At 38.8% G+C, this 24,254-nt stretch overlaps 2 protein-coding genes across 2 annotated transcripts; both read left to right on the top strand.

The window, feature by feature from the left end:
- Positions 1 to 11,834: 11,834 nt before the first annotated feature.
- On the top strand, positions 11,835 to 14,304 carry LOC110735864 (zinc finger MYM-type protein 1-like). The gene is made up of 2 exons (XM_021916043.1): positions 11,835 to 12,462; positions 12,554 to 14,304. Exons 1-2 carry the CDS (start codon positions 11,835 to 11,837, stop codon positions 14,302 to 14,304), a joined length of 2,379 nt encoding a protein of 792 aa, XP_021771735.1.
- Positions 14,305 to 21,279: 6,975 nt separating this feature from the next.
- LOC110736680 (probable carboxylesterase 18) lies at positions 21,280 to 22,883 on the top strand. Its single transcript, XM_021916974.1, has one exon. It carries the CDS (start codon positions 21,652 to 21,654, stop codon positions 22,708 to 22,710), a length of 1,059 nt encoding a protein of 352 aa, XP_021772666.1. The 5' UTR covers positions 21,280 to 21,651; the 3' UTR covers positions 22,711 to 22,883.
- Positions 22,884 to 24,254: the final 1,371 nt, after the last annotated feature.

Genomic DNA, 24,254 nt, shown 5'->3' with positions numbered 1-24,254 from the left:
CTTTCGATCTAGTTTACCTCACTCTCTCTCCTCCTTATTGAAACCCTAATTTCTCTAGATCTTACACCTTCTCTGGCTGCGGATCTACTTTCTTCTTTGAAAAACCACAAAAAATGAGTTCCCCAAACGAGAAGAAACCAGATCTGGACGTTATTGCGACCTACAAATGCAAGCGTCGTACTAGGAAAATGAGGTTGATCAGAACCCGTACGACAACATGCCTGGATATGCGCCGTATGTATGGTGTGGGTGCGAAGCTTACTCCTTGCGACTCTGATGAGGAAGGTGAGGGGTCTAAGGTGGCAGATCTGGGCAACAACGGTGAGGGTCCGAAGAAAAAGGGTCCTTCTGTTGATGTTGTAAAGAGCGAGGATGCTGAACCCCCTTCTGCAACTCCTACGCCGGAAAAGACTGTAGAGGAGGCGGTTGAAATAAACCCAAAGGTTGCGATCTATCGGAGTTGTCTCTGGCAAGAAAAGGGGTGGATCTGGGTCCCCTGTCGACGAGGCTGTTGATGTTGGTGGGGATTACAACCCTTCCAACTGTTGCTCTAACTAATTCCGCAGCGTAACTCTTTTCCGACCATTAAATTTTTAGATTAATTGCGTTCAATTACTTTATCGTCCCTGGTTTGGTTGTTGGTTGTGATAATTAGCCTCTGTTTGCTATGATGGGCCTTATTGGTAGTAATTGTTGCCTATTGTTGGTAATTTGTGGCTTATGATTACTAAATTGTGGGTTGTTGTTGATAAATGTGGGCATTGCTGTTAAATTCTGGCGATTCTTGATAATTTCCTAGTTACTGTTGAGAATTTGTTGGCTATTTGTGATAATTTCTGTCAGATATTGATAAATTCTTATTGTTGGGCATTTGCTGGCTTGTGTTTGGGAATTTGGTTGCTATATTTGTTGGCTACTGTTGGCAATTTGTTGGCTATTTCTGGTTTGTGATATTTATGGCTTGAGGTTGTTCACATGTGGGTTTGTGGTTGTTCATATGTGGGTTCTACTTCTTTTGTGGGTTATGCTTGTTCCTTTGTAGCTTGAGGTAGTTCATTATTGGCACTAATGGCTTTGGGGTTTGTGATATGATGATTGATGATGAACTTGTAGCCTATTGTGAATGGTGTTAGATGCTCTCAGTGAAATCTAATCAAGAGAACATATGTGCCTGCAGTTCAGTCCCTTACTGTTGGAGTCCCTTCTGTTTTGTTCTCAATGTCTATGCTAACAGAGAACAACATTGTTGCCTACATGTGTGTCCCTTCATGAGTCCCATCATGAGATGTGTGTTCCTACCTGATCTAGGAGTCCCTTAATGTAGTGTCTGTGTGTGTGAAAAATCCAAGTGATGAAGGGACTCATTTGACAAAAAAATTTGATAAGTTGGAATTGCTCCAACAACTTCAACTGTAAGTTGTTGTTGAGGGAACCACTTATGCAATTTATGTGATAAAGCAACACCCTCTAATGGATTTAAACTAGTGTGTGTCTGTGTATCACAGTGAAAAACATAATGTAATCACTTCTTGTACATAAAGTAACCAAAATTGATATCATTAAGTTTTTCAAAAGGTTCTACATGTTCAAAAGAAGCTAGTTAAGACTGCCTTACAATATATTCCCTGAAATTTAACAAAATACACATAACCAATAAATTTCAAACAATAGTGAAACTAAAAACACAAAAGACCACCTACTATTTTACCATTTGCTTCCATGCTCTTCATTGGTTATGTGTGGCACTCTCACTGTCACCTTCCTCATGTGTCTGAGATGTGTTCACTCTGCATCAACTTGCATGCCTTCATCATCTTCATTGTCTTCACCTGTTGATATGAATAAAGTGTTGAGATAATCAACAACTTGTTAAACCACATTCCTCTCCACCTCTAGTTGTTCTGGCAGCAAGCCAAGTCTTTCCAGCTTTTTCTTCCCTTTGTGTGGTGGGGTAAAATTATTCCCCCCTAGATGCTTGAGTATTTCTTCCATGCAACATTGTAGTGTTATCCAACAGTGCTTGTTCAATACTGGATCAAACAAGTCATAAGCCTATTTAACCTTGTCTATGAGTTCCCCCAAGTTCTTAGGGAATGGCTGGTACTGTATGGACTGTATAACATTGAACAAGCCAAGATCTAGCACATGCATTTAAGTCAGGTGACTGTGTTAGCTGGTAAATGAACTGAATGTTGAACCCATGTGACTGACATGCATCAATGAATTCCTCATCCTTAGGAATTTGATGAGGTCTGGCATTATCCCACTGAATCCAAATGTCCTTAGACAGATGGGGTGGCCATTTACTTTTTATTGTTGGAATTACATTGTTGAGAAGCATTGTCCTGATTGCTTCCTTGTTTACATTCTGTGTTGCCTTAATTTCCACAGCTCCAACCTCTCTGTTTTTGCTTTTTTCCTTTGCAGTGCTCTCATAAACAAATGGAAAGATTCCATACTTTCCATCATGTAGCACATGTCCATGGGTGAAAATTGGCTTGCCAATCACTGCCATGAACATGCCTTTTACCTTGAATCTTTTGGACTGTTGGCACCTGTATGGGTTTGGTTCATTTGGCAGCAGATAGAAACTCCTTATTTCTAGCTTCAAGTAAAACCATTTTTCATCTATGTGTATGACTTGCTACATATCCTCAAACTTTGGGTTAGCATTCTCTGTAGCAGGCAACAGATGACTTAAAACCCATTTTAGTCTTGCTATCTTGTGGTTGGATGTCAGGGCTGGGTGATTTGTGCTTGTATGTGTTCTTAGCCTCCCTTTTTTCTTTAACTTGTGAATGGTGACATGTGAGATTTTGAGAGCAGCTCCATAGCTTCTCTTAGTTGTCCTTTTGTACAAAGGGACTGACTGCAGAAACTCATCTGTGTACTCTGTTGGTTTGGGTCCAGTTTTGCCAAGCTTCTTGCTTCTGACATCTATCACATTCCCCACTGCCATTTGTCTCTTTATGTCTTTGAATAATCTCTGTATTGTTGATCTATGAACATTGAACTTCATTGCTTGCTGTGATAAAAATCCACGTGGCAATTCCTCACCATCCAGCTTCAATAGAATTGCATCAACAATTTCTCTTTTAGCTATAACATTAAGTTGTTTCCTGCCTTTGGGTTGTTGCATTGCTTCTTCATGTGTCACATTTTGATCAATGTTGTGAGTTTCTTCAATGGTGCTTGAATCACTGTCTTCCATATTACCTTCATCATTCAGCATTTGATCAATGCTGAAAAAATCCTCATCAAAAAATTCTGCCATGTTTGATAATCTCTACAATGTTGATTTCCACAGATTTGAGGACTAGTAATGAAGTGGGAGTGGCTATTTTTTTTTTTTTGAAGTACTGAAGTTGAACCAGAAACACCTTAGAAGATTAAAGATGCTGCTTCTAACCTTGCACTAATTAGTTTTAGAAAGGTAGCTTAGTTCTGACTTTTGTGAAGAAAACATGGTGTAATTTGGTTAGGGTAGAACTTTTGGTTTGTATGAGAACTTTGAATGTTTCTTCTAGCTGCTTGTTTAAATACCCTCCCTTGAATGAAAAATTCAAGTGGAGGGAAACATTTGGTGTGAAAAATTGAAATTTTTCAAAAGAGAGTGAAAGTTTAGGAGGGAAAGTTTAAACCCCCAAAATTTCAGTTTCTCTCTCCTCTTTATATGCAAACCGGCTCCCCCCTTTCCCTCCTTTTTAGTCAATTAATCACATGCCCTTGTTTCCACTCTCACCTAAACACACATTCAAAGTTTTGCCTTGGCCTCCCGAAAAGTACATTTGTTGCAAATAATCATTAACGGAGGAAGTATAATTTAAGAGTCGGTTAGCCACAAACCTCCAAAATCCCACTCCTCAAATCTTATGCATATTAGTAGTTTTATTTATTTAATTTTTTTCTATAACCTCTAATTAAATAACTTCCATTTCTCCATTTTTATTTTATTTTTAATTTTTATAACTTCCATGTCTCATATTGTTTTTCACTTTTTTTCTTTCTAACTATATACATGCTACCTAAATACCGTGCATTTGCACGGAAACACTCTAGTTTCTTAAATTTTGATGACTTTTAAAGATTTTTAAAAGATGTTGTATTGAGTTTGAGGAGAGGAAAAAAAAAGTATGTGCAAAATTTTTATACTGAATGTACATATTTTTTTAAACTAAATGTGAAAAAATGATTCAAATTTAATGTGCAGAATTTTCATTTTTCCATCAAAATTGATAAATTTTAGTTGTTTGAAAACAGTATTAAAAAAAATGCACATTTTGTATAAAATATATGCACATTTATCCTTATCGGGAATTTATGTGCATACTTTTAATATTAAATATGCATATTTTTTTAACTAAGTGTGCCAAAAAAAAAATCACTCAAATTTGATGTGCACTATTCATATTTTTCCAGAAAATTCAAAGTATTTATTACTCCGTATAATGTATTGGGTAAGTGGTTAAAAGACTCTTCCTACTCCCTTCGTGTTTTAATAAGTGTTACATTTTGATAAAATACGCATGCTTAGATATGACTTTAACCATTAATTTATCTAATTATAAATTAGTAAAATCATAAGAAAATTAACTTTTTTGTTGAAAAAGAGGGGCTAGGCCCGAAGCAAAACTAAGAAACAGAAAAGAATGCCATACAAACTAGCTAGACTACGGAATAAACATAAAACAAACAGCCCAACATCCTAAGCCAAAGACAAGTCACATCACCCCTCCACGGCCCTCCGACACCAAATTAGGCCCAGCCAGTCCACTCAAGTCCTCCAACAAAACAACATGAAGATCTTTCAGAACCGCCTCAAAGAGAACTTAAGAATGATATGTTATCACGCCATAATTAGCCAACCAATCAGGCGCTCGGTTTGCCACCGAATAGCAATGAGTAACAACAACTTCCCAATCCCTACATAGGATGAGAGCCTTGCATTTGCGGATAATATGAATAAGTGGAAATTTGATATTATGAGAGTAAACAATATAACGAATCCAACAACATATTATACAATAACATTTATTTTTTTTACATATATTAGTAAATTAATCAAGTCAAAACCATTAAGTGAATATTGAAAAAAGTTAAAGTTTAACACTCATTAAAACACGAAGAGAGTAAACAATATCCCTCTCCTTGCTAAACACTCACTCTACTAGAAATAGTTCAAATTCCGACAGACAGTTTCCGACAGACGTGTATTTCCGTCGGAAAAATCAGATATTGCGACGGAATTTTTACTCCGTAGGAAAGTTCCGACGGAATATATTTCCGTAGGAAAATATAGGCTTTCCGACGGAATATTCCGTCGGAACTTTAAACTTCCAACGGAAATAAAATCCGTTAGAACATCAAACTTCCTACGGAATATTCCGTCGGAACATTAAATTTCCTACGAAATATTCCATCGGAACATTAAATTTCCGATGGAATATTCCGAAAGAATATAATTAAATTAAATAAAAAAAAAAAAAACCCTAAGACCCTCACCACTTACCATCCGCCCCTTCTTTCTCATTCACATTTTCATTTTTCTCTTTCCTCCTCCTTCTTCCTGACTTCCTCATTTCACCTTTTCTCATCCTCCTTCTCTAACGCTCTCCTTCTCCTTCTTCTCTTCCTCTCCTTCTCCATCCTTCTTCTCTTCCTCTACGCCCCCCTTTGTTCTCCCTCTCGTTCTCCTTCTCCCTCCTCTTCTCCTCTCTCGTTCTTCTTCACTAACCACCAACGCCGAGGTAAACAACACCACCAACGCCACCAACAACGCTATTTCGAGGTTTTCAAGTCAAACTCCATCATTTTCGCCATCAACATCAACAACATCAAGAACACAAGGTTTTCAAGTCAAATTCGACCATAAAAACTCTAGATCTAGAGTTTTCATGGTCGAATTTGACCTCGAGGCATTGTGTGGTCGAATTAAGGTATGTATATTATTTTTTTTAAATTAATTTGTTGTTCTTTTCGGTTTTTTTTTTTGAAAATTTATGGTGGTGGTGGTGCAGTGGGCGTTGGAGTTCGGATGTTGGAGGTTGCGTGGTGGGTAGATCCGGGTTTTTGTCGGAATTTTTTGATTTTTTTTGGGTGGTACGGTGGTGGTTTGGGTGGCTTAGGTGGTTACGGGGGTGGTGGGTGCGTGTGGTGGGTGGTGACTGGGCGGTAGGGGGGTATGGGTGCGTAGGGGGGGCAGGGGATGGGTAATCCTGGGCACCGTGCCGTGCCGGGCCGCCGCGGGCCGTGCCTGGCGGGCCACGGGCTGGTTCGTGCCGTGCCGGTCGTGCCGGCGGGCCCAGGATTTCGTGCCGTGCCGTGCCGGCCATTTTCACAGGCCAGCCCACGGCACGGCACGGCCCTCGTGCCGTGCCGGCCACGTGCCGGCCTGCGGGCTGGCCTGCGCGGGCTGGTGCAGTTTTCATTTTTTTTTTTTTTTTTTTTTTTTTTAATGACAACATTATAAATTAATAAGTTTATAATGTATATAAGTTATAAAATTATAATTATAAGTTTTATAAGGTAACTTATAAGTTTATAACTTATAAGTTATAAGTTATTAAGTTATGAATTTTATAATTATAAGTTGAATATTTATGTTTTATAATTTGTATATTCAATATTTATATTTATATATTTACTTTATACTATTACTTTAAAATTTAATGTTTATGATTTATTAGTAATTGGTATAATTTTTTTTTTTAATATGAATTTACAAATTGTAACAAAACGGGGAAAAAAGGCAAATTGGACTTTGGATGTGAATAATGCGTACTTTATATTATTATTACTTGAGTTGAGAAAATTGTACAATGATAACAATGATAAAAATCATACAATGATGGTATTAAACAAAAATTGGAAAATGATAAATTTGATATTTTTAAAATCGTACAATATACAATAATTGTCTATTCTTCTTCTCCTTCTTCTTGCTCGTCTTCGTCTTCGTCTTCGTCTTCGCCTTCGCCTTCAAGGTCATCGGCTAGTTGCATAGATTGGGAACTAGCCGAACCCGAACCGGAAGCGGAGGTTCCTTCTTCGTTGTCGTTGTGGTCGTAAGAACGGTCTTGTGAGCGATTTTCCGCATCCAACCAATCTTTGAAACACACGCACATTTCTAGTGTTTCGGGTTTTAGACTTGTTCTTCTATCGTCTAAAACCCTTCCGGATGCGCTGAAAGCTCGTTCGGAGGCGACGGAGGAAACTTGGATAGCAAGAATGTCTCGTGCCATTGCCGCCAAAGTTGGATGCTTCGAGCTTTGTTGTTTCCACCATGCAAGGAGGTCGAGGCTGTTTATCTCATCGTCGTCCATGCCTTTGGTGAAGTCGTAACTCAGGTACATCTGCAACTCCGAGACGTCGCTTTGCGTTCTCCTGATTGATGAATCACCTGAAAACCTTGAAATCAAGTTAGTAGCTTGTGAAAATAAATGTTTGGCCTTCTTACTTACTTTTTTGGATGGTTGGGAAGGCCCTGAGCGAGGAACGGTGCCATATTTGGCTTCATAGACTCTATATAAAGCAAAAAACTGATCCTTCACATTAGTCTTATAGTTTTCTACATCATCGTCAAGAAACATGCATTGAAAGTAAATGTCAACTAACATAAATGTGTTTTCAAACTTTTGCCTAGGATCTAATATGGAAGCAAAAATATAAATCAAAGGAATCTCACTATAATATTTACGCCACTTTTTTTCCATTGCTGGAAGATACTGATCATAATCACTTTGATCGCGATGATCAGCGAAAAGTTGGGCGAGTAAGCATGCATTAGAAAGAAAGTTTTGAGCACAAGGATTGTAAACAGTAGAAAAACAATACGTCATGTTATATAATAACTGTAAAAATTGCATATATCTTTCACAGTTATTCCAATCATCATCATACAAAGCATTTTGTGGAAATTTTTGGTTGTAAAATAATGTTAACGGGCCCTTGTACTCAATTGCCTTTGTTAACATGTCATAGGTGGAATTCCACCTAGTTGGGCAATCGGTTCTAATTTTTATTACCCTTATCTTTTGTTGTTTTAGAAAACTCTTCCATTCTTGGTATCTCATGTTAGAGCTATTAATAGACATAATAGCATCTCTGATTTTGCTGTAGTATGGGCCAATTGCCCGAACTCCATCCTGTACACATAAGTTAAGTACATGGCAAACACATCTAGTATGAAGAGCTTCACCGTCTAATAGTACATCGGTTAAGTTTTGTTTGATAAGATTAGCTGTGTATGTCATAGAGGTTGCATTATCAAAAGTCATAGACATCATTTTATCTCGAAGGTTGTATTCGTCTATTGCTTGCATTAAATGGTGAGCAATGTTAATGCCGGTGTGTGGGTATTCCAGCATTTTGAAATGTATTATTCTTTTTTGTAACATCCATTGATCATATACCCAATGGCAAGTCACACATAAATAGTGATATTTATAACCACTATCCCAAGAATCGGCTGTTAAAGATACTCTACAGTTAAGGTTACTCGATGCCATAATTAACAATTAATTTTTTAATAAAAAGTGGTTAACTATAATAATAATAATTAATAACAACAATTTTAACAATAAAAATATCAATAATAATAATTAATAACAACAACTATAACAATAACAATAACAACAAAAATAAATAATAACAACAATTGTAACAATAATAATAATTAATAACAACAATTATAACAACAACAATAAAAATTAACAACAATAATAATTAAACAAGATTATTCTAATAATAACAATAAAACAATAATAAATTTAAGATTAGTTTAGATCTTACAACCGTGCTTCAACGCTCCACTAATTACGATTACGAACTTTTTAATTTTTTCCGATATTAGGAAAATAATTAGAGAATTTAAGAGAATAATTAGAGAATTTAAGAAAATAAGGATTATTAGAGATTTAGAGAATATAAGAGATAAGAAGAAGAGATTGTGATTTTGTGATTTGGGAATGAAATGGAGGTGAGTATTTATAGAATTTTTGGCAAAAAACTAGCCGTTTATAGCCGTTTTATAGCCGTTGGCCCGCGGGCCGTGCCTGCGGGCCAGCACGGCGGGCCATGCCCGTGCTCGTGCCGGGCCGTGCCTGGGAATTCTCCACCGTGTCCGTGGCACGGCCCGTGGCACGAAAGTTGAACTTCGTGCCGTGCCGTGCTTGACTTCGGGCCGTGCCGGGCTGCGCCGAACGGCGGGCCGTGCCGGGCGGCACGCGGGCCAACCCGGCCCGTGCCCAGGTTTAGGGATGGGTAAGGGGGGCAGGGGGTATGGGTGCGTAGGGGGGCGAGGGTATGAGTGCGTAGGGGGGGCAGGGGATGGGTAAGGCAGGTGTGGTGGCGCTGGGGTGGTGGGTGTGGTGGAAACCCCATTTTTTTTTTTGTAAAGTACTTTCCGACGGAAAATATTTCGTCGGAAGGTGGACCCGTTCCGACGGAAAAATTCCGTCGGAACCTATCCTGTACCTACGGAAAATGGTCCGTCGGAATCTTGCGACGGAATATCCATTTAAGTCAAACTGGACTCCGAGAGAAGCTATTCCGTCGGAATGGACCTTTCCGACGGAATTTCCCTCGGAATATCGCGAAATTCCTACGACATGTAATGCGACGGTGCCTTCCGACGGAATTTCAGGGTTTTCTGACGGATTTTTTCCGTCGTTGATTGGCTGTTTTCTAGTAGTGTCAAACGGAGAAAATGAAGTGCTCCGTAAGACCGTAACATGTTGCTGCACACGATTAGTATAACTAGCATGAATTAAAGAGTTGAGGCAAAGTAAGAGCACAGATGACAGTCGTCGGACACTCCAAAATAATTTAGAATTTAAGTCGAATAGAGGAAAATCTAATATGATTTGAGTCTAATTACAACTTTACAAGTCTAATTACTACAACTTTACCGCTTCGTTTGGATAGCAAATAAGAAAAGGAAGGAAGGGGAGGGAAATACGAGGAAGGACAGGGGAAAGAAAGGGAGGGGACCTCCATTTTTCCTCCAAATCTTTTTAATTTAGGAGGGATTATGCTTATTAAAGAGAGAAGGAAAATGGATCCCTCCCTCTCCTTTTCCTTCCTTACCTCAATCATTTACCCAAACAAGAGAGTTTATCCCCCTCCCTTTCTCTTCCTTCTATTTCCTTCGATCTAAACAAAGTATACAAGTCTAATTATAAGTTTTGTACAAGATAAGTTTTACAGCATCCAATTCTAATCCCACCCGTTCCTTCACTCACCAAGTCACCTCCTTCTCATCAAAGTGAACCAACTAACTTTTTTTATTCTATCATTAACGCAAGGCTCACAAATATAGAAACAAGTAGTTCAAATGAATTCTACCTTCTAAAAAACAAACCAATTAAAGAGGTAGCAAATTGGGATTATACAACTAACAAGCTGCAAGCCAAAAAAATTCAATTTAAACGTACTATGAGAAAAACAGAACGCTAACAAGACTCATCAGAGTCATCACTCACCTCCCTACAAAGCTAAAACGGCTTCACTTCCCATCCTTACATTTTTTATCTACGTAATTTTAAAATATTTTATGCCAAATTTCATCCTTATTAAAAAAATAATAATAATAATAAATAAATAAAATCCATATTTTCATGTGATACCTTTTTTTTTTTTTTGTCACCTCTACAGTCTACCCTATACTCTTGTGGACCTGTCACCGGTTCATCACCATGATAAATGGTGTGTCAATTTCAAAATAAATAAATAATAATGAAAAAATATTGGTACTTTTATTTTGAAGTAGCACTTGAAAGATAAATAATTTTATTAAAATATTTACGCATTCAACCTAGGATTTGTATATGTCAATGAGTTGACGTGAAAAATTAACAATTACTTGATATAAGTATCATCTTGTCACAAATTTCAAGCAATGAAAATTAGTCAAACTAGTGAAACTACTACAACAACTAGCATCCACCACACTATATATCTTGAGGCGGACCAACCACCAAGGCTAGGTCCGATCGACCCCAAGTGAACCCCAAGTAAATTTTTATTTACTCCGTATGTACTATACTAGACTACTATGACAACTAGCTAGCATCCACCACACTATCTTGAGGCGGACCTACTACCAAGGCTAGGTCCAACCGACCTCAAGCTGAGTGAGCCCAAGTAAATTTTTTTTTTACTTCGTGTCAAACTTAAATACTACTTCGTACTATACTAGACAGGGGCGGACCCAATTAAGTGACATGGGGGGACAGCTGTCCCCCAATTTAAAAAAAAAAATTAAAAAAAAAAAAAAAAAAAAAAAGCAAAACAAATCGCAGCTCCATTTCAATCTTCACTCCAATTCGCCATTACCACTACTCCACTAGTCCACTGCGTCGCTGCTCCACCATTCCACCAACCGGCGACCGTCGAGGCTTCGTGCGTGCGTGGTGCGTCGCTGCTCCTGTGCGGCTGTGCTCCATCTTCAGTCTTCGCTGCAGGTGCGTGCGTGAGTGCGTCAGGCGTCACTGGCTCGCTGCTCCACCGACCACCGCCTGTCCGCCTTGGCCCCTGGGTTCCTCACCACTCGCTGAGTCGCTGCTAAACTTATGGTATGTCTTGCTAAGTTGCTAACCCTAATTCGAATTTCGAAATTCCCAATTTGTTAATTTGAAATCCCCAATTCACCAATTGTTAACCCTAATTTCCAGATTTTTGTTGAATTATTTTAATTTTAATTGCAATATTTGTTGAATTTTAATTTTAATTGCAATTTTAATGTTAGGTTTTATAGTATGCATTTATGCAATGATGTGAATTGTGGAAATTCCGAAATTGAATAATTGATATATATTTTTTAATGTAATTAGGAAATGTCAAATGATTCACCTAATTCAAACAAATCCAAGGCTACTAGAAAACAACCCGATCTTCGACAATTCTTGTCTAAAAGAAAGAAACTCCATGAAAATGAGTCAAATAACTCCCCTTCATTAAGCCCCCCTCAAAGTCAAGAAGATGATATGGAAATGGGTGGTTCAAGTACTTGTAATGTACCATTGGAGGAAAATTTGGTATACGATGTTGAACTTCTTCCTCATGATCCGGGAAAAAGAATAAACATAATGGATTACCCCGCAAATGAACGAAATGCAGTTAGGAGGGGTTATATTCTTAAAAAACCTTGCCAACCAAAAACTCATGACTTTCCTCAAAGACAAGTGTCTGGTTTACGTCGCTTTAGTGTTCATTGGTTCAAGAAATGGGATTGGCTTGAGTATAGTATTGAAAAAGATGCTGCATTTTGTTTTGTATGTTACTTGTTCAAGAATGAAGTTGATAGTTATTCGGGGGGTGATGCATTTGTTGATGGAGGGTTTAGGACATGGAATAAACCGGAAAGATTTGAGAAGCATGTTGGTGGAATTAACAGTGCTCATAATCTTGCTTATGAGAAATATGTGAATTTAAGAGATGGAAAAAAAAAAATCAATCTTGAATGTGTTTGACAATGCAAGTGAGGTGATTAAAAGTGAATATTTTATCCGCTTGAATGCATCTTTAACTTGTTTAAGGTTTCTTTTGGGGCAAGGTTTGGCATTTCGTGGACATGATGAAAGCGGGGAGTCATATAATAGGGGTAATTTCCTTGAGCTTTTGAAATGGTTAGGAGAAAAGGTTGAGGAAGTAAGACAACATACTCTTGAAAAAGCACCTAAAAATTGTCAAATGATTTCCCCTTCTATTCAAAAGGACATTATTAATTGTTGTGCCAAAGAAACAACTAGGTGCATAATAGAAGAAGTTGGTGATGATTACTTTGCCATATTAGCCGATGAGTCAAGTGATGTGTCCCAAAAAGAACAACTAGCTCTTGTTTTGCGCTTTGTTAATAGAGATAGTGGAAAGGTAATGGAGCGATTTTTAGGCATTGTTCATGTTGGTAATACTACCGCTTTAACTCTTAAAGATGCAATCATGTCTTTACTTGTTGAACATTCATTGAGTCCATCTATGATAAGGGGGCAAGGGTACGATGGAGCTAGCAACATGAAAGGTGAAATAAATGGTCTTAAGACTTTGATTATGAATGATACTCCAAGTGCCTACTACGTACATTGTTTTGCTCATCAACTTCAACTAACACTAGTTGCCGTTGCTAAAAAGAATGATAGTTGTGGTTGGCTTTTTGAGATACTTGCAAATTTATTGAATGTGGTTGGAGTTTCTTGCAAAAGAAGAGAAATGATTCGACAAGATCAAGCTGAAGAAGTTGCTCGAGCATTGGATGTAGGGGATATTGTGAGTGGATCGGGTTTAAATCAAGAACTTGGTTTGAAAAGGCCCGGGGATACTCGTTGGAGTTCTTATTACAAGTCTATTTCAAACATCATCCTCTTATTTCCTACAATTGTTAAGGTACTTGTACACATTGGGAAGCATGGTGTATCGGAAGATAAGTTCAAAGCTCAAATTGTTTTAGGACAGTTAGAGTCATTTGACTTTGTTTTTATTGCTCACTTGATGTTGACTATTTTTGGTTACACTAACGATTTGTGTGTTGCTTTGCAAAGAAAGGAGCAAGATATTGTAAATGCCATGGAACTTGTCACTTACACAAAATTGGTGTTGCAAAAAATGAGGGAGCAAGGATGGGATACTCTCTTAAACAAGGTAACTTCATTTTGTGCTAAACATGGTATTGTTGTTCCCACTATGGATTCTCCTTATGTTCCTCAAGGAAGATCAAGACGTTTTGTTGAAGAAGCAACAAATGAACATCATTTTCGGGTTGGAATTTTTGTAAGAGTGATTGATTTGCATCTTCAAGAACTTGATGATCGATTTAATGAGAGGAATATGGAGATACTAATATGTATGGCTTGTTTAAGTCCTAAAGATAACTTCTCATCCTTTGATAAAGATAAGGTACTTAAACTTGCCTCTTTTTATCCCGAAGAATTTTCAAGCTTTGATTTGATGGCTCTTGAATGTCAACTTGATATATTCATGGAGAATATGCTAAATGATGATAGATTTCAAGGTTTAAATGACCTTAACTCTCTTTCTATGATGCTTGTTAAAACTAATAAGCATAAGACTTTTCCTCTTATTCATTTGCTTATCAAGTTGATGTTGATTCTTCCGGTTGCCACGACAAGTGTTGAAAGAGTCTTTTCCGCAGTGACATGTGTCAAAAATAAGTTGCGAAATAGCATGGGTGATCAACTTATGAATGATTGTTTGGTCACTTTTATTGAGAAGGATGTCTTCCTAAGAGTTTCCGATGAAAAAATTGTTGATCGCTTCCAAAATATGAAGACTCGAAGGATGAAAGTGTAATTTTAATGTAATGTTTATGTAATTTTTTTCATCATTTGAATTGTATGACTAAGTATGTTTTTTATTTTGAAATTTTAATATTAAGTATTAACTAATTTGTGTGTTTGAGTTTTTTTTTGTTTTTATTTTTTGTTAAGCTATTTGTAAGTTAAGCATTTTGTCCCCCCGAATTGAAAATCCTGGATCCGCCACTGATACTAGAGTATATTTTGTTCAATATAAGTTGTAACATAATGGTTAATTTGATGAGGTGCCCTATTATTTTTAGTCAAAATATATGTCACTGACTCACTGTATTAGCTACATGCCTACATTGCATGGATGGGTTTTTACGTTTTCTACTGCAAAGTCTTTGTTGATAAGTATTAGGTGACTCGTACTTCGTTGCTTTGTCCGCCCGATCGGGCGGACATTACCCGGTCTGACCGGGAAGAAGAAGAAGAGGTGCCTGGAAAATTCGTTGAAGAAGCTGCTCTCGCGCGCCCGACCGGGCGAGCTTTCGCCCGACCGGGCGAGCCTTCGCCCGATCGGGCGGACATTGCCCGATCGGGCCGGGCGGAAGGGGTTTTTTGGAGTACTTCGGTTGTTGGAAAAGACGTGTTCTCGCGCCCGATCGGGCGGGCCTTCGCCCGACCGGGCGATCTGGGTTTTTTCAGCGATTACGAATTTAATATTTATCATATTGTGATATTGTAACCTAAGTATATCTTAATTAGGAATCACTACTATATAAACTTCCTATTATCATTATTAGGGTAACGGAGAGAGAAACACAAGAGAGAGAATACTTTGAGTGATTAAGTTCTTCATTGTAATCTTTGTAATCTTTGCCAGTTTATAGTGAAATCATTCGATCTCGGTGCCCGTGGACGTAGCTATCACATCGATAGTGAACCACGTAAATTCTTGGTGTTGTTCTTATTGTTTGCATTGAATTTCTTTATTGTTTTCTTGTTTGTTTACGACCTTTGCTTCCGCTGTCGCACAACAATTGGTATCAAGAGCTCAGGTTCAATCCTTGGAGAGTTTCTTGAAGATAACAATGGCAGGAGATTCAACAATAAGAATTGAGAAGTTTACCGGGAAAAATAGTTTCGGGCTATGGCAAATTAAGATGAAGGCTCTGTTAAAACAACAGCAGATATGGCGTCCGTTGGCTCCAAAGAGTACTACTTCGGAGTCAGGAGACGGACCGACTGACTCGCAGTTAGAAGTTATGGAAGAGAAGGCACACTCTACCATATTACTTAGTCTTGATGATCAAATCATCACGGAGGTGGCTGATCAGGAAACGGCGGCTGGATTGTGGCTGAAGCTGGAGTCATTGTATATGACTAAGTCGTTGACCAACAAATTATTACTGAAACAGCGGTTGTTTAGCCTCCGGATGCAGTCAGGTACTTCCTTACGGGAACATCTAGAAAAACTTAACTCTATTTTGCTTGATTTACGTAATTTAGATGTTAAAATTGATGATGAGGATGCTGCGTTGATTTTACTTGTATCTCTACCGTCTAGCTTTGAGAATTTTGTAGAGTCTTTTGTTGTTGGTAAGGATTCTATAACCTTAGAAGAAGTGAAGGCAGCACTTCATACTAGGGAACTCAGAATGAAAGCTACGAGTGATAATGGGGATAATGGTAGTGGGTTGTTTGTTAAGTCCGGAAAGTCTAAAAAGAATAAGGGGTTTAACAAGGGGAACAATGCTGGGTCGGGTGCTGGAAACGGCAAGGATGGATCTAGTAAAACTACTACTAAAACATGTTATTACTGTAAAGAACCGGGTCACTTTAGGAATAATTGTCCGGTGAGGAAAAACAAGTCCCAGGCTGCTGTAGTTGAAGAGAAACCGAATGAGAGCTATAATTCAGAGGAAGATTTAGCATTAGTCAGTTCTGCTAGGTCTGATGATTTATCTGATAACTGGGTTCTAGATTCGGGGTGTTCGTTCCATATGTGTCCACGTCGAGATTGGTTTGATACATATGAACCTCGCAATGGGGGTATGGTTATAGTCGGTAACAATGCTCCATGTAAGGTCACAGGTATTGGTTCCATGAGGTTGAGGACTGTTGATGGGCGGAGGTTAACTTTGACTAATGTACGGCATGTTCCTGCTTTAGGAAAGAATCTGATTTCATTGGGTACCCTGGATGACTTGGGGTACAATGGTGTGTTTTCAGATGGGGAGTTGTGTATTTTCAGAGGTTCTGAGTTGGTACTTAAGGGTATCAAAAGGAACACCCTCTATGTTTTTGAGGGTGTTACACTGCCTAGTTCTGCGGTTTGCGCATCTGTATCTCACCAGGAGATGACTAAGATTTGGCACATGAGGCTTGGTCATATGGGGGAGAAGGGGATGCAGCTATTGTCCAAGAGGGGTCTTCTATCCGGGGTCAAGGTTGCCAACCTTGAATTTTGTGAGCATTGTGTGTTTGGTAAGAAACACAGGTCAAAGTTCAGCAAGGGTGCTCACATTACTGATGCAGTGCTCGATTACATCCATTCAGATTGCTGGGGTCCATCTAGAGTTGAAGGTATGGGAGGTTACCACTATTTTGTGTCATTTGTTGATGACAAGTCCCGATACACATGGCTTAGGTTGCTTAAGTCAAAGGATGAGGCCTTCAAAGTTTTCAAGCAATGGAAAGCTTTGGTGGAAAATCGACAAGGAAGGAAGATCAAGAAGCTACGAACGGACAATGGGCTAGAGCTTTGCAAAGACGAGTTTAATCAGTTCTGTGCAGATGAGGGTATAGGTCGGCATCATACTGTCAGGAAGACACCACAGCAGAACGGTGTAGCAGAACGGGTTAATCAGACACTGCTAGAGAGAGTTCGATGCATGCTCTCTAATGCAGGGCTTGGGAGGAGGTACTGGAGTGAAGCTGTGTTAACAGCTTGTTATGTCATTAATAGGGGTCCTCATTCTGGAATTGATTCCAAGATTCCGTTTGAGATCTGGAGTGGTAAGTTGCCTAATTTTTCGAATTTGAAGATTTTTGGTTGTGTTGCTTATTATCATGTTATTGAGGGTAAGCTGGATCCACGAGCCAAGAAGGGGTGTTTTGTTGGGTACGGGGATGGTGTGAAGGGGTTTAGAATTTTTTCACCTTCGGAGGGTCGGGTCATTCTTAGTAGGGATGTTACTTTCGATGAAAACACCATGTATTCAATTAAAAATGCAGAGATTTCAGATTTGAGAAGGGAAGGAGACAATTTATTACAGACAGATGGGGTACTTGAGGTACATCAGTCGACCATTGCTGATTTACCTCGGGTACAATATATTGATGATGATGCTGATGTTCCAGTGCCGGGTACTCCTGAACCTGAGATTACTCCTACTCATTCTAACTCTGGGGATGAGGTGGAGCAATCTAATCAGGGGTCATCTAGTCAACCTGACACCATTCTTGAGATGCCTAAACGAGTTATCAAGAAGCCTGTTAGATTGATTGAAGAGATGGAGGGAAGAAATTGCTGTGTTGATGCGATGACAGGTTATGCATTGAGTGTAGCTGATGATGTAGAGTCATTTGAACCTGCCACATATAAACAAGCAATTAGTTGTAGTGAGTCTGCGCAATGGCTTGCCGCAATGGGTGAAGAGATGCAGTCTCTTTACAAGAACAGAGTGTGGGAACTGGTAAAAGTACCGGAAGGGAGGAAGCTTGTGGGTTGTAAATGGATTTACAAGAAGAAAGAAGGGTTGTCGGAAACTGAGCAAATACGTTTTAAGGCTAGGCTAGTTGCTAAGGGGTTCAGTCAGGTAGAAGGGGTTGATTTTGTTGAGATATTCTCACCTGTGGTTCGACATACTTCTATCCGTGTGTTATTGTCAATTGTAGCACATTTTGATCTTGAGCTGGAGCAGTTGGATGTTAAAACGGCTTTCCTTCATGGCGATTTGGAGGAGGAGATTCTGATGAAGCAGCCCGAAGGATTCGAAGTTCCTGGAAAGGAACACTATGCCTGCAGATTGCTAAAGTCATTGTATGGACTTAAGCAATCCCCCCGACAGTGGTACAAAAGGTTTGATTCTTTTATGGTTTCACAAGGTTTTGACAGGAATTCATATGATTGCTGTGTGTATCATAGTAAGCTGGATAATGGTTCCATGATTTATCTTTTGTTATATGTTGATGACATGTTGGTTGCCACAAAGAATAAATCTGATATTGCTAGATTAAAGGAGATGCTTAACTCGGAGTTTGACATGAAAGACTTGGGTGCAGCTAGGAAGATTTTGGGTATGGAGATCTACAGGGATCGGGCTAGAGGTAAGCTTTTCTTGACTCAGAAAAGCTACATTGAAAAGATTTTGTCTCGTTTTGGGATGGAAAAATCGAAGCCTATAAATACGCCAACTACTGTTAGTTGTAAGTTGTCTTTGTCTATGTCACCTCAATCAGAGGAGGAGTTGTCTTATATGTCTAGAGTTCCATATGCAAATGCGGTTGGTTGTTTGATGTATGCTATGGTCTGTACTAGGCCGGATATTGCGCATGCCGTTAGTGTTGTAAGCAGGTTTATGGCTCGACCTGGGAGGGAACACTGGCAAGGGGTGAAAAGGATTTTTCGCTACCTGAGAGGGACAGCTGATATTGGTCTTGTGTACGGGAATGATAAGGAATGCTTGGTCACTGGGTACAGTGATTCTGATTATGCAGCTGATGTGGATACCAGGAGGTCTGTGACTGGTTATGTGTTCACTTTGGGTGGTTCTGTGGTTAGTTGGAAGTCTACATTGCAGTCATCAGTTACGTTGTCAACTACTGAAGCTGAGTATATGGCTTTAACTTCTGCAGCTAAGGAGTCTATTTGGCTCAAAGGCCTAGTAGGTGAACTGGGTATTGCACAGGATTTTGCTACAGTGTATTGTGATAGTCTAAGTGCGATTTGCTTAGCTAAAGATCAAGTACACCATGATCGGACGAAGCACATTGATGTCAGGTATCATTTCTTACGTACTGACAAGAGGATTAAGGTGAAGAAGATTGGGACTGCTGACAACCCGGCTGATTTCTTCACTAAGCCTGTTCCGTTTAGCAAGTTTAAACATTGCTTAGACTTGTTAAATATTGATTACTACGTGATGTAGTAGGCCCTGAGGGGCGAAGTTGGGGAGCTCCTGGTGTAGGTGTGTTGGCCTTAAGGTGGAGCTTGCCCGGGGCTTGTGATGCAGGTGGAGCATTATGAGTTGTTATACTTGGAGACGAGTATGTGATGGGTCTTGGTTGAAGACTTATCGGGATGTATGGCTTATGCATGAGTCTTGCATCGGGTTTGGCTTGAGATGTTTTTCACTATGTCTTGATGGGGTCATTTGCTGACTACGAGTTCTCGTCAAGGTGGAGATTGTTGATAAGTATTAGGTGACTCGTACTTCGTTGCTTTGTCCGCCCGATCGGGCGGACATTACCCGGTCTGACCGGGAAGAAGAAGAAGAGGTGCCTGGCAAATTCGTTGAAGAAGCTGCTCTCGCGCGCCCGACCGGGCGAGCTTTCGCCCGACCGGGCGAGCCTTCGCCCGATCGGGCGGACATTGCCCGATCGGGCCGGGCGGAAGGGGTTTTTTGGAGTACTTCGGTTGTTGGAAAAGACGTGTTCTCGCGCCCGATCGGGCGGGCCTTCGCCCGACCGGGCGATCTGGGTTTTTTCAGCGATTACGAATTTAATATTTATCATATTGTGATATTGTAACCTAAGTATATCTTAATTAGGAATCACTACTATATAAACTTCCTATTATCATTATTAGGGTAACGGAGAGAGAAACACAAGAGAGAGAATACTTTGAGTGATTAAGTTCTTCATTGTAATCTTTGTAATCTTTGCCAGTTTATAGTGAAATCATTCGATCTCGGTGCCCGTGGACGTAGCTATCACATCGATAGTGAACCACGTAAATTCTTGGTGTTGTTCTTATTGTTTGCATTGAATTTCTTTATTGTTTTCTTGTTTGTTTACGACCTTTGCTTCCGCTGTCGCACAACAGTCTTCTTAACATGGAAAAGTTAGGGTTAAAAGTTAGGTATTTTTTTCTTTTTTGGGAAATTTTCTTGAGAAAAAAGATTTCAAGTTGGTTGGCATCGAAAAGAAATGTGAACCAGCATAATACATGACATGTAGGACTCCATTATAATAAATTCGAATACTATTGCATGAAATCACAACCAACAAATTCTAAGTCCCATTACTCTTTTTTTCATTTATTTTCTCATCTTTCAAACCAACTCCCAATAATCATACTACAACCATTATCATTAACTAATTATATTTACAATTAATGCTCCGGATTAGGGTTACAAGCAATGTAGCCCCCTCACTCCCCTTACCCTTTCATGGCTGCAAATAAACATGGATAAACATTATTTATGGAGTATTTTCTAATAAATGGTATGACAGTACAAACAAGCTCGTTGATTGTTGTTACTAATGTTTTATTTTACTAATTATTTCTACTAGGTTTTTATCTTCTGATATGTTCTTTTTGTAGTTTCTAAGGCTTTTTATATCATTTTCCTCATTATTCATTTAGATAAACGATCAATGTATGCACCCTCATCAGTCACAATTGGAAATTTTAGGTTGGTTAAATGAAACAATAATTATACCAATTAACGTGTGAATTTGTACACATTTTATATTGATAATGCTCCATGCCAATTTAATCAATAAAGGTTTTTATATGCAACTTTTAGGATAAGGAATAGGAATAATATTAGATCTCGTTAATATAGGTGACTGAGATATTTAAGAATATAACAAGTGTTTTCTCATGGTTGGTATGTATTATACTTAAAATATCGATTTAGGGGAAAAATTACCCCTACTTACTTTTTAAGTATCTCATCCTATTCATTTAAGATTAATTTGTTTTTTTTAAAACTCATCATATCTATCCAATCCCTTCCCATACCTAGTCACAAACTCAATCCCTATATAGTGAAATAAAAGAGGGGTTTACCTCTAATCCCCATCACCCAAAACAAATCACAAATACCGATTCACTTAAAATTCTCAACAAACAAAACGCATATATATAACAGTTAAATTTGAAGGAAAAATAATATACTACTCGTAGCAATGACCATTGTGCATCCGAGTAGGCGAGTACACCACTCAACATGCATAAACCAACACTAGAATCCTGGCTAAATCTAATACTTGTACCCAATATTTTATCCATATAAAAATCCAACAATCCAATCTACCACAATTCATATTCATAATTCATAATTTCATACATATAAATTCTCCCTCCCTTCCTTCCTTCCTTCTTCTCTCCCACCGCACACTCTGTCTCTCTCTCTTCAACCACTCCCACTTTCTCTCTCCTCAAATGGCAACCACCACTACCAACACCACACCCACACCTTCACCCACCAAATCCCTCTCATTACCCTTCAAAACACGTGTCCAAATCACAGCCCTCAACTTCGTCACCGACATCGTCCGCCGTACAGATGGCACAATCAACCGCACCCTCATGAACCTTCTAGACCGCCACGTCGCACCCAATCCTACCCCTCACAACTCCGTCTCAACCCACGACGTCGTTTTCGACCCTTCCAACAATCTCTGGTTTCGCCTCTTCGTCCCTCACAAATCCGACGTCGTTTCACTCCCTATCATCGTCTTCTTCCACGGCGGCGGTTTCGCCTTCCTCAGCGCCGCCTCCCACGTGTACGACGCCGTCTGCCGTCGTTTCGCCCGCAAACTAAACGCCGTCGTTTGCTCCGTCGAATACCGACTCTCACCGGAACACAAATTCCCTTCTCAATACGACGACACCTTTGCCGTCCTTAAATTCCTCGACAACCCCGAAAATCGGAAAAACCTCCCATTCTGGCCGGAAAACGCTGACGTGTCAACCGTATTCATCGCCGGAGATTCCGCCGGCGGTAACCTCGCTCACCACCTCGCCGTAAACTACGCGAAATCATCCTCCACTTTCTCTCTCCTCAAAGTCATCGGACTCGTCAACATCCAACCGTTTTTCGGCGGGAAAGAGCGAGTCAACTCGGAAGTCGAACTCGAGGGTGCGCCAGTTGTGTCAATGGATCGAACTCAGTGGTTGTGGAAGGCGTTTTTGCCAGATGGGCTGGACTGTGATCATTGGGCCGTGAATGTAAGTGGGCCGAATGCGATGAATATAAGTGGGGTCGAATACCCGCCCACATTGTTGTTTGTGGGCGGGTTTGACCCGTTGAAGGATTGGCAAAAGAGGTATTATGAGTGGTTGAGAAGAAATGAGAAAGATGTGAAGTTGGTGGAGTATTCTAGTGCTATTCATGCTTTTTACGTTTTTCCTGAATTGCCTGAAGCTGAGTTGTTGTTTGCTGAGGTTAAGGAGTTTTTCAACAACCAGATTTCTAAAGTTAGGCGAACTAAAATTTGAGCTGGTTTTGTTATTATTTTTAAGTACCTTTGTACTTGTGTATTATGTTCATTGATTTAAGAATTTGAAAAAAAAAAAAAAGGACTAATATATAAACCTATTATGTATAATGCTTCGTAATTATTAGTGGCACGTCAAGTCGTTTAGGTTTATGGGGATGCTTTCTAGTTTGATAATATGAACTCATTGTTGATTAAATTTTGTTTGGTTCTAAATATAATCTAACATTTATAATGTTACATTTCTCTCTTTTATTAGACCACTCTCAACGGTGAGCAAAAAAAATGTCCACCACTATCTCTCTACCCACTTTCTCTCTCAACAAATCTGTTTTGCCTATGGGCAAATTTTTTTTCACAATTTCTCTCCCAATGGTGAGCAAAAAAAAATGTTTGCCCACTACTCTCATTCTCTTACTTTTTCAATTTTGGCTCCTTCACAACACTTCTTTATTTATTAATTTCATTTATATTTTAACAATATTACTCCAAATAAATAAAAACTAGTCTAAATTTGTGTAACTTTTTTTTTTTATTTGTGTCTTTTTTATCGTTAAAATAAAGAATATGGAAGATTTATGGTATTTCTGAAATTATACCAAAATATACCAAAATGCATGTTTATTTATAGAGAATTAAATTTTATGACTGTTGGTAATTTTAATTTTTTTTTTTAATAAATATTTATTTCAGAATTTGCATTATAAAAAATATAACCATTGCAAATTGTGGGGCCCACCAGAGCACTATTCATCTTAAAAAAATGCTCAATTTTTGGGCATTTTCAGAAATGCTCATGAGCATTTTTTGGCTTTTTCTCATTTGCTCACCATTGTATTGCATGATCAAATTTTATGCCCACCCAAAATGCCCATGAGCAAATTTTTAGCTCACCATTGGTAGTGCTCTTATGTGAATTTTTTAGATGAACTCTAAGGAAGCATTTGATTTGAGATATATGTTACACAAACTATTCCTGATCAAATGTTTCGTCAGTCCAGCGGGTTTTTTTCTTTATACCAATGATCGCTCCCATCGGCGGCGTTGTTATTGGCAGTAGTATCATCAACGTCGAGAAACTCGTTGATTGTTGATTATATTTGTCCATGATTTATGCTTGAATTGGTTTGATAATTGCTTGATATTCTCGAATATTTCGAAAAATGCCCAAAAAAATCGATTTGAGGCTTTTTTGTGTGATGTATAATTGTTGAAATTGATTATCTTTGTGACTGTATGTTGAATTGTGAGCGTTTTGATAACAAATGCATGTATTTTGGTTGACAAATGAGCATATTATGTTATACCCATGAGCTTAGTACGGGACTTTCAATGGTGGTTATGCCATTGTTGACCTTCTAATTATTTTTATTAAATAAATTCTATTGTCTAAATTATATCATCTTAAGATGATATCATCTATAAGTTGAATGATATCCTCTATAAATTGGATGATATCCTCTATAATAGGATGTGATATAATGTATATCAGCCAACAAAAGGAACATATCAGCTAACAGATTGAACATATCAGCCAACAAATGA

Source organism: Chenopodium quinoa, unplaced genomic scaffold, assembly GCF_001683475.1.
Source record: "Chenopodium quinoa cultivar QQ74 unplaced genomic scaffold, ASM168347v1, whole genome shotgun sequence".
NCBI classification, from domain to species: domain Eukaryota; kingdom Viridiplantae; phylum Streptophyta; class Magnoliopsida; order Caryophyllales; family Amaranthaceae; genus Chenopodium; species Chenopodium quinoa.
This window is presented reverse-complemented; position numbering and strand designations above follow the sequence as displayed.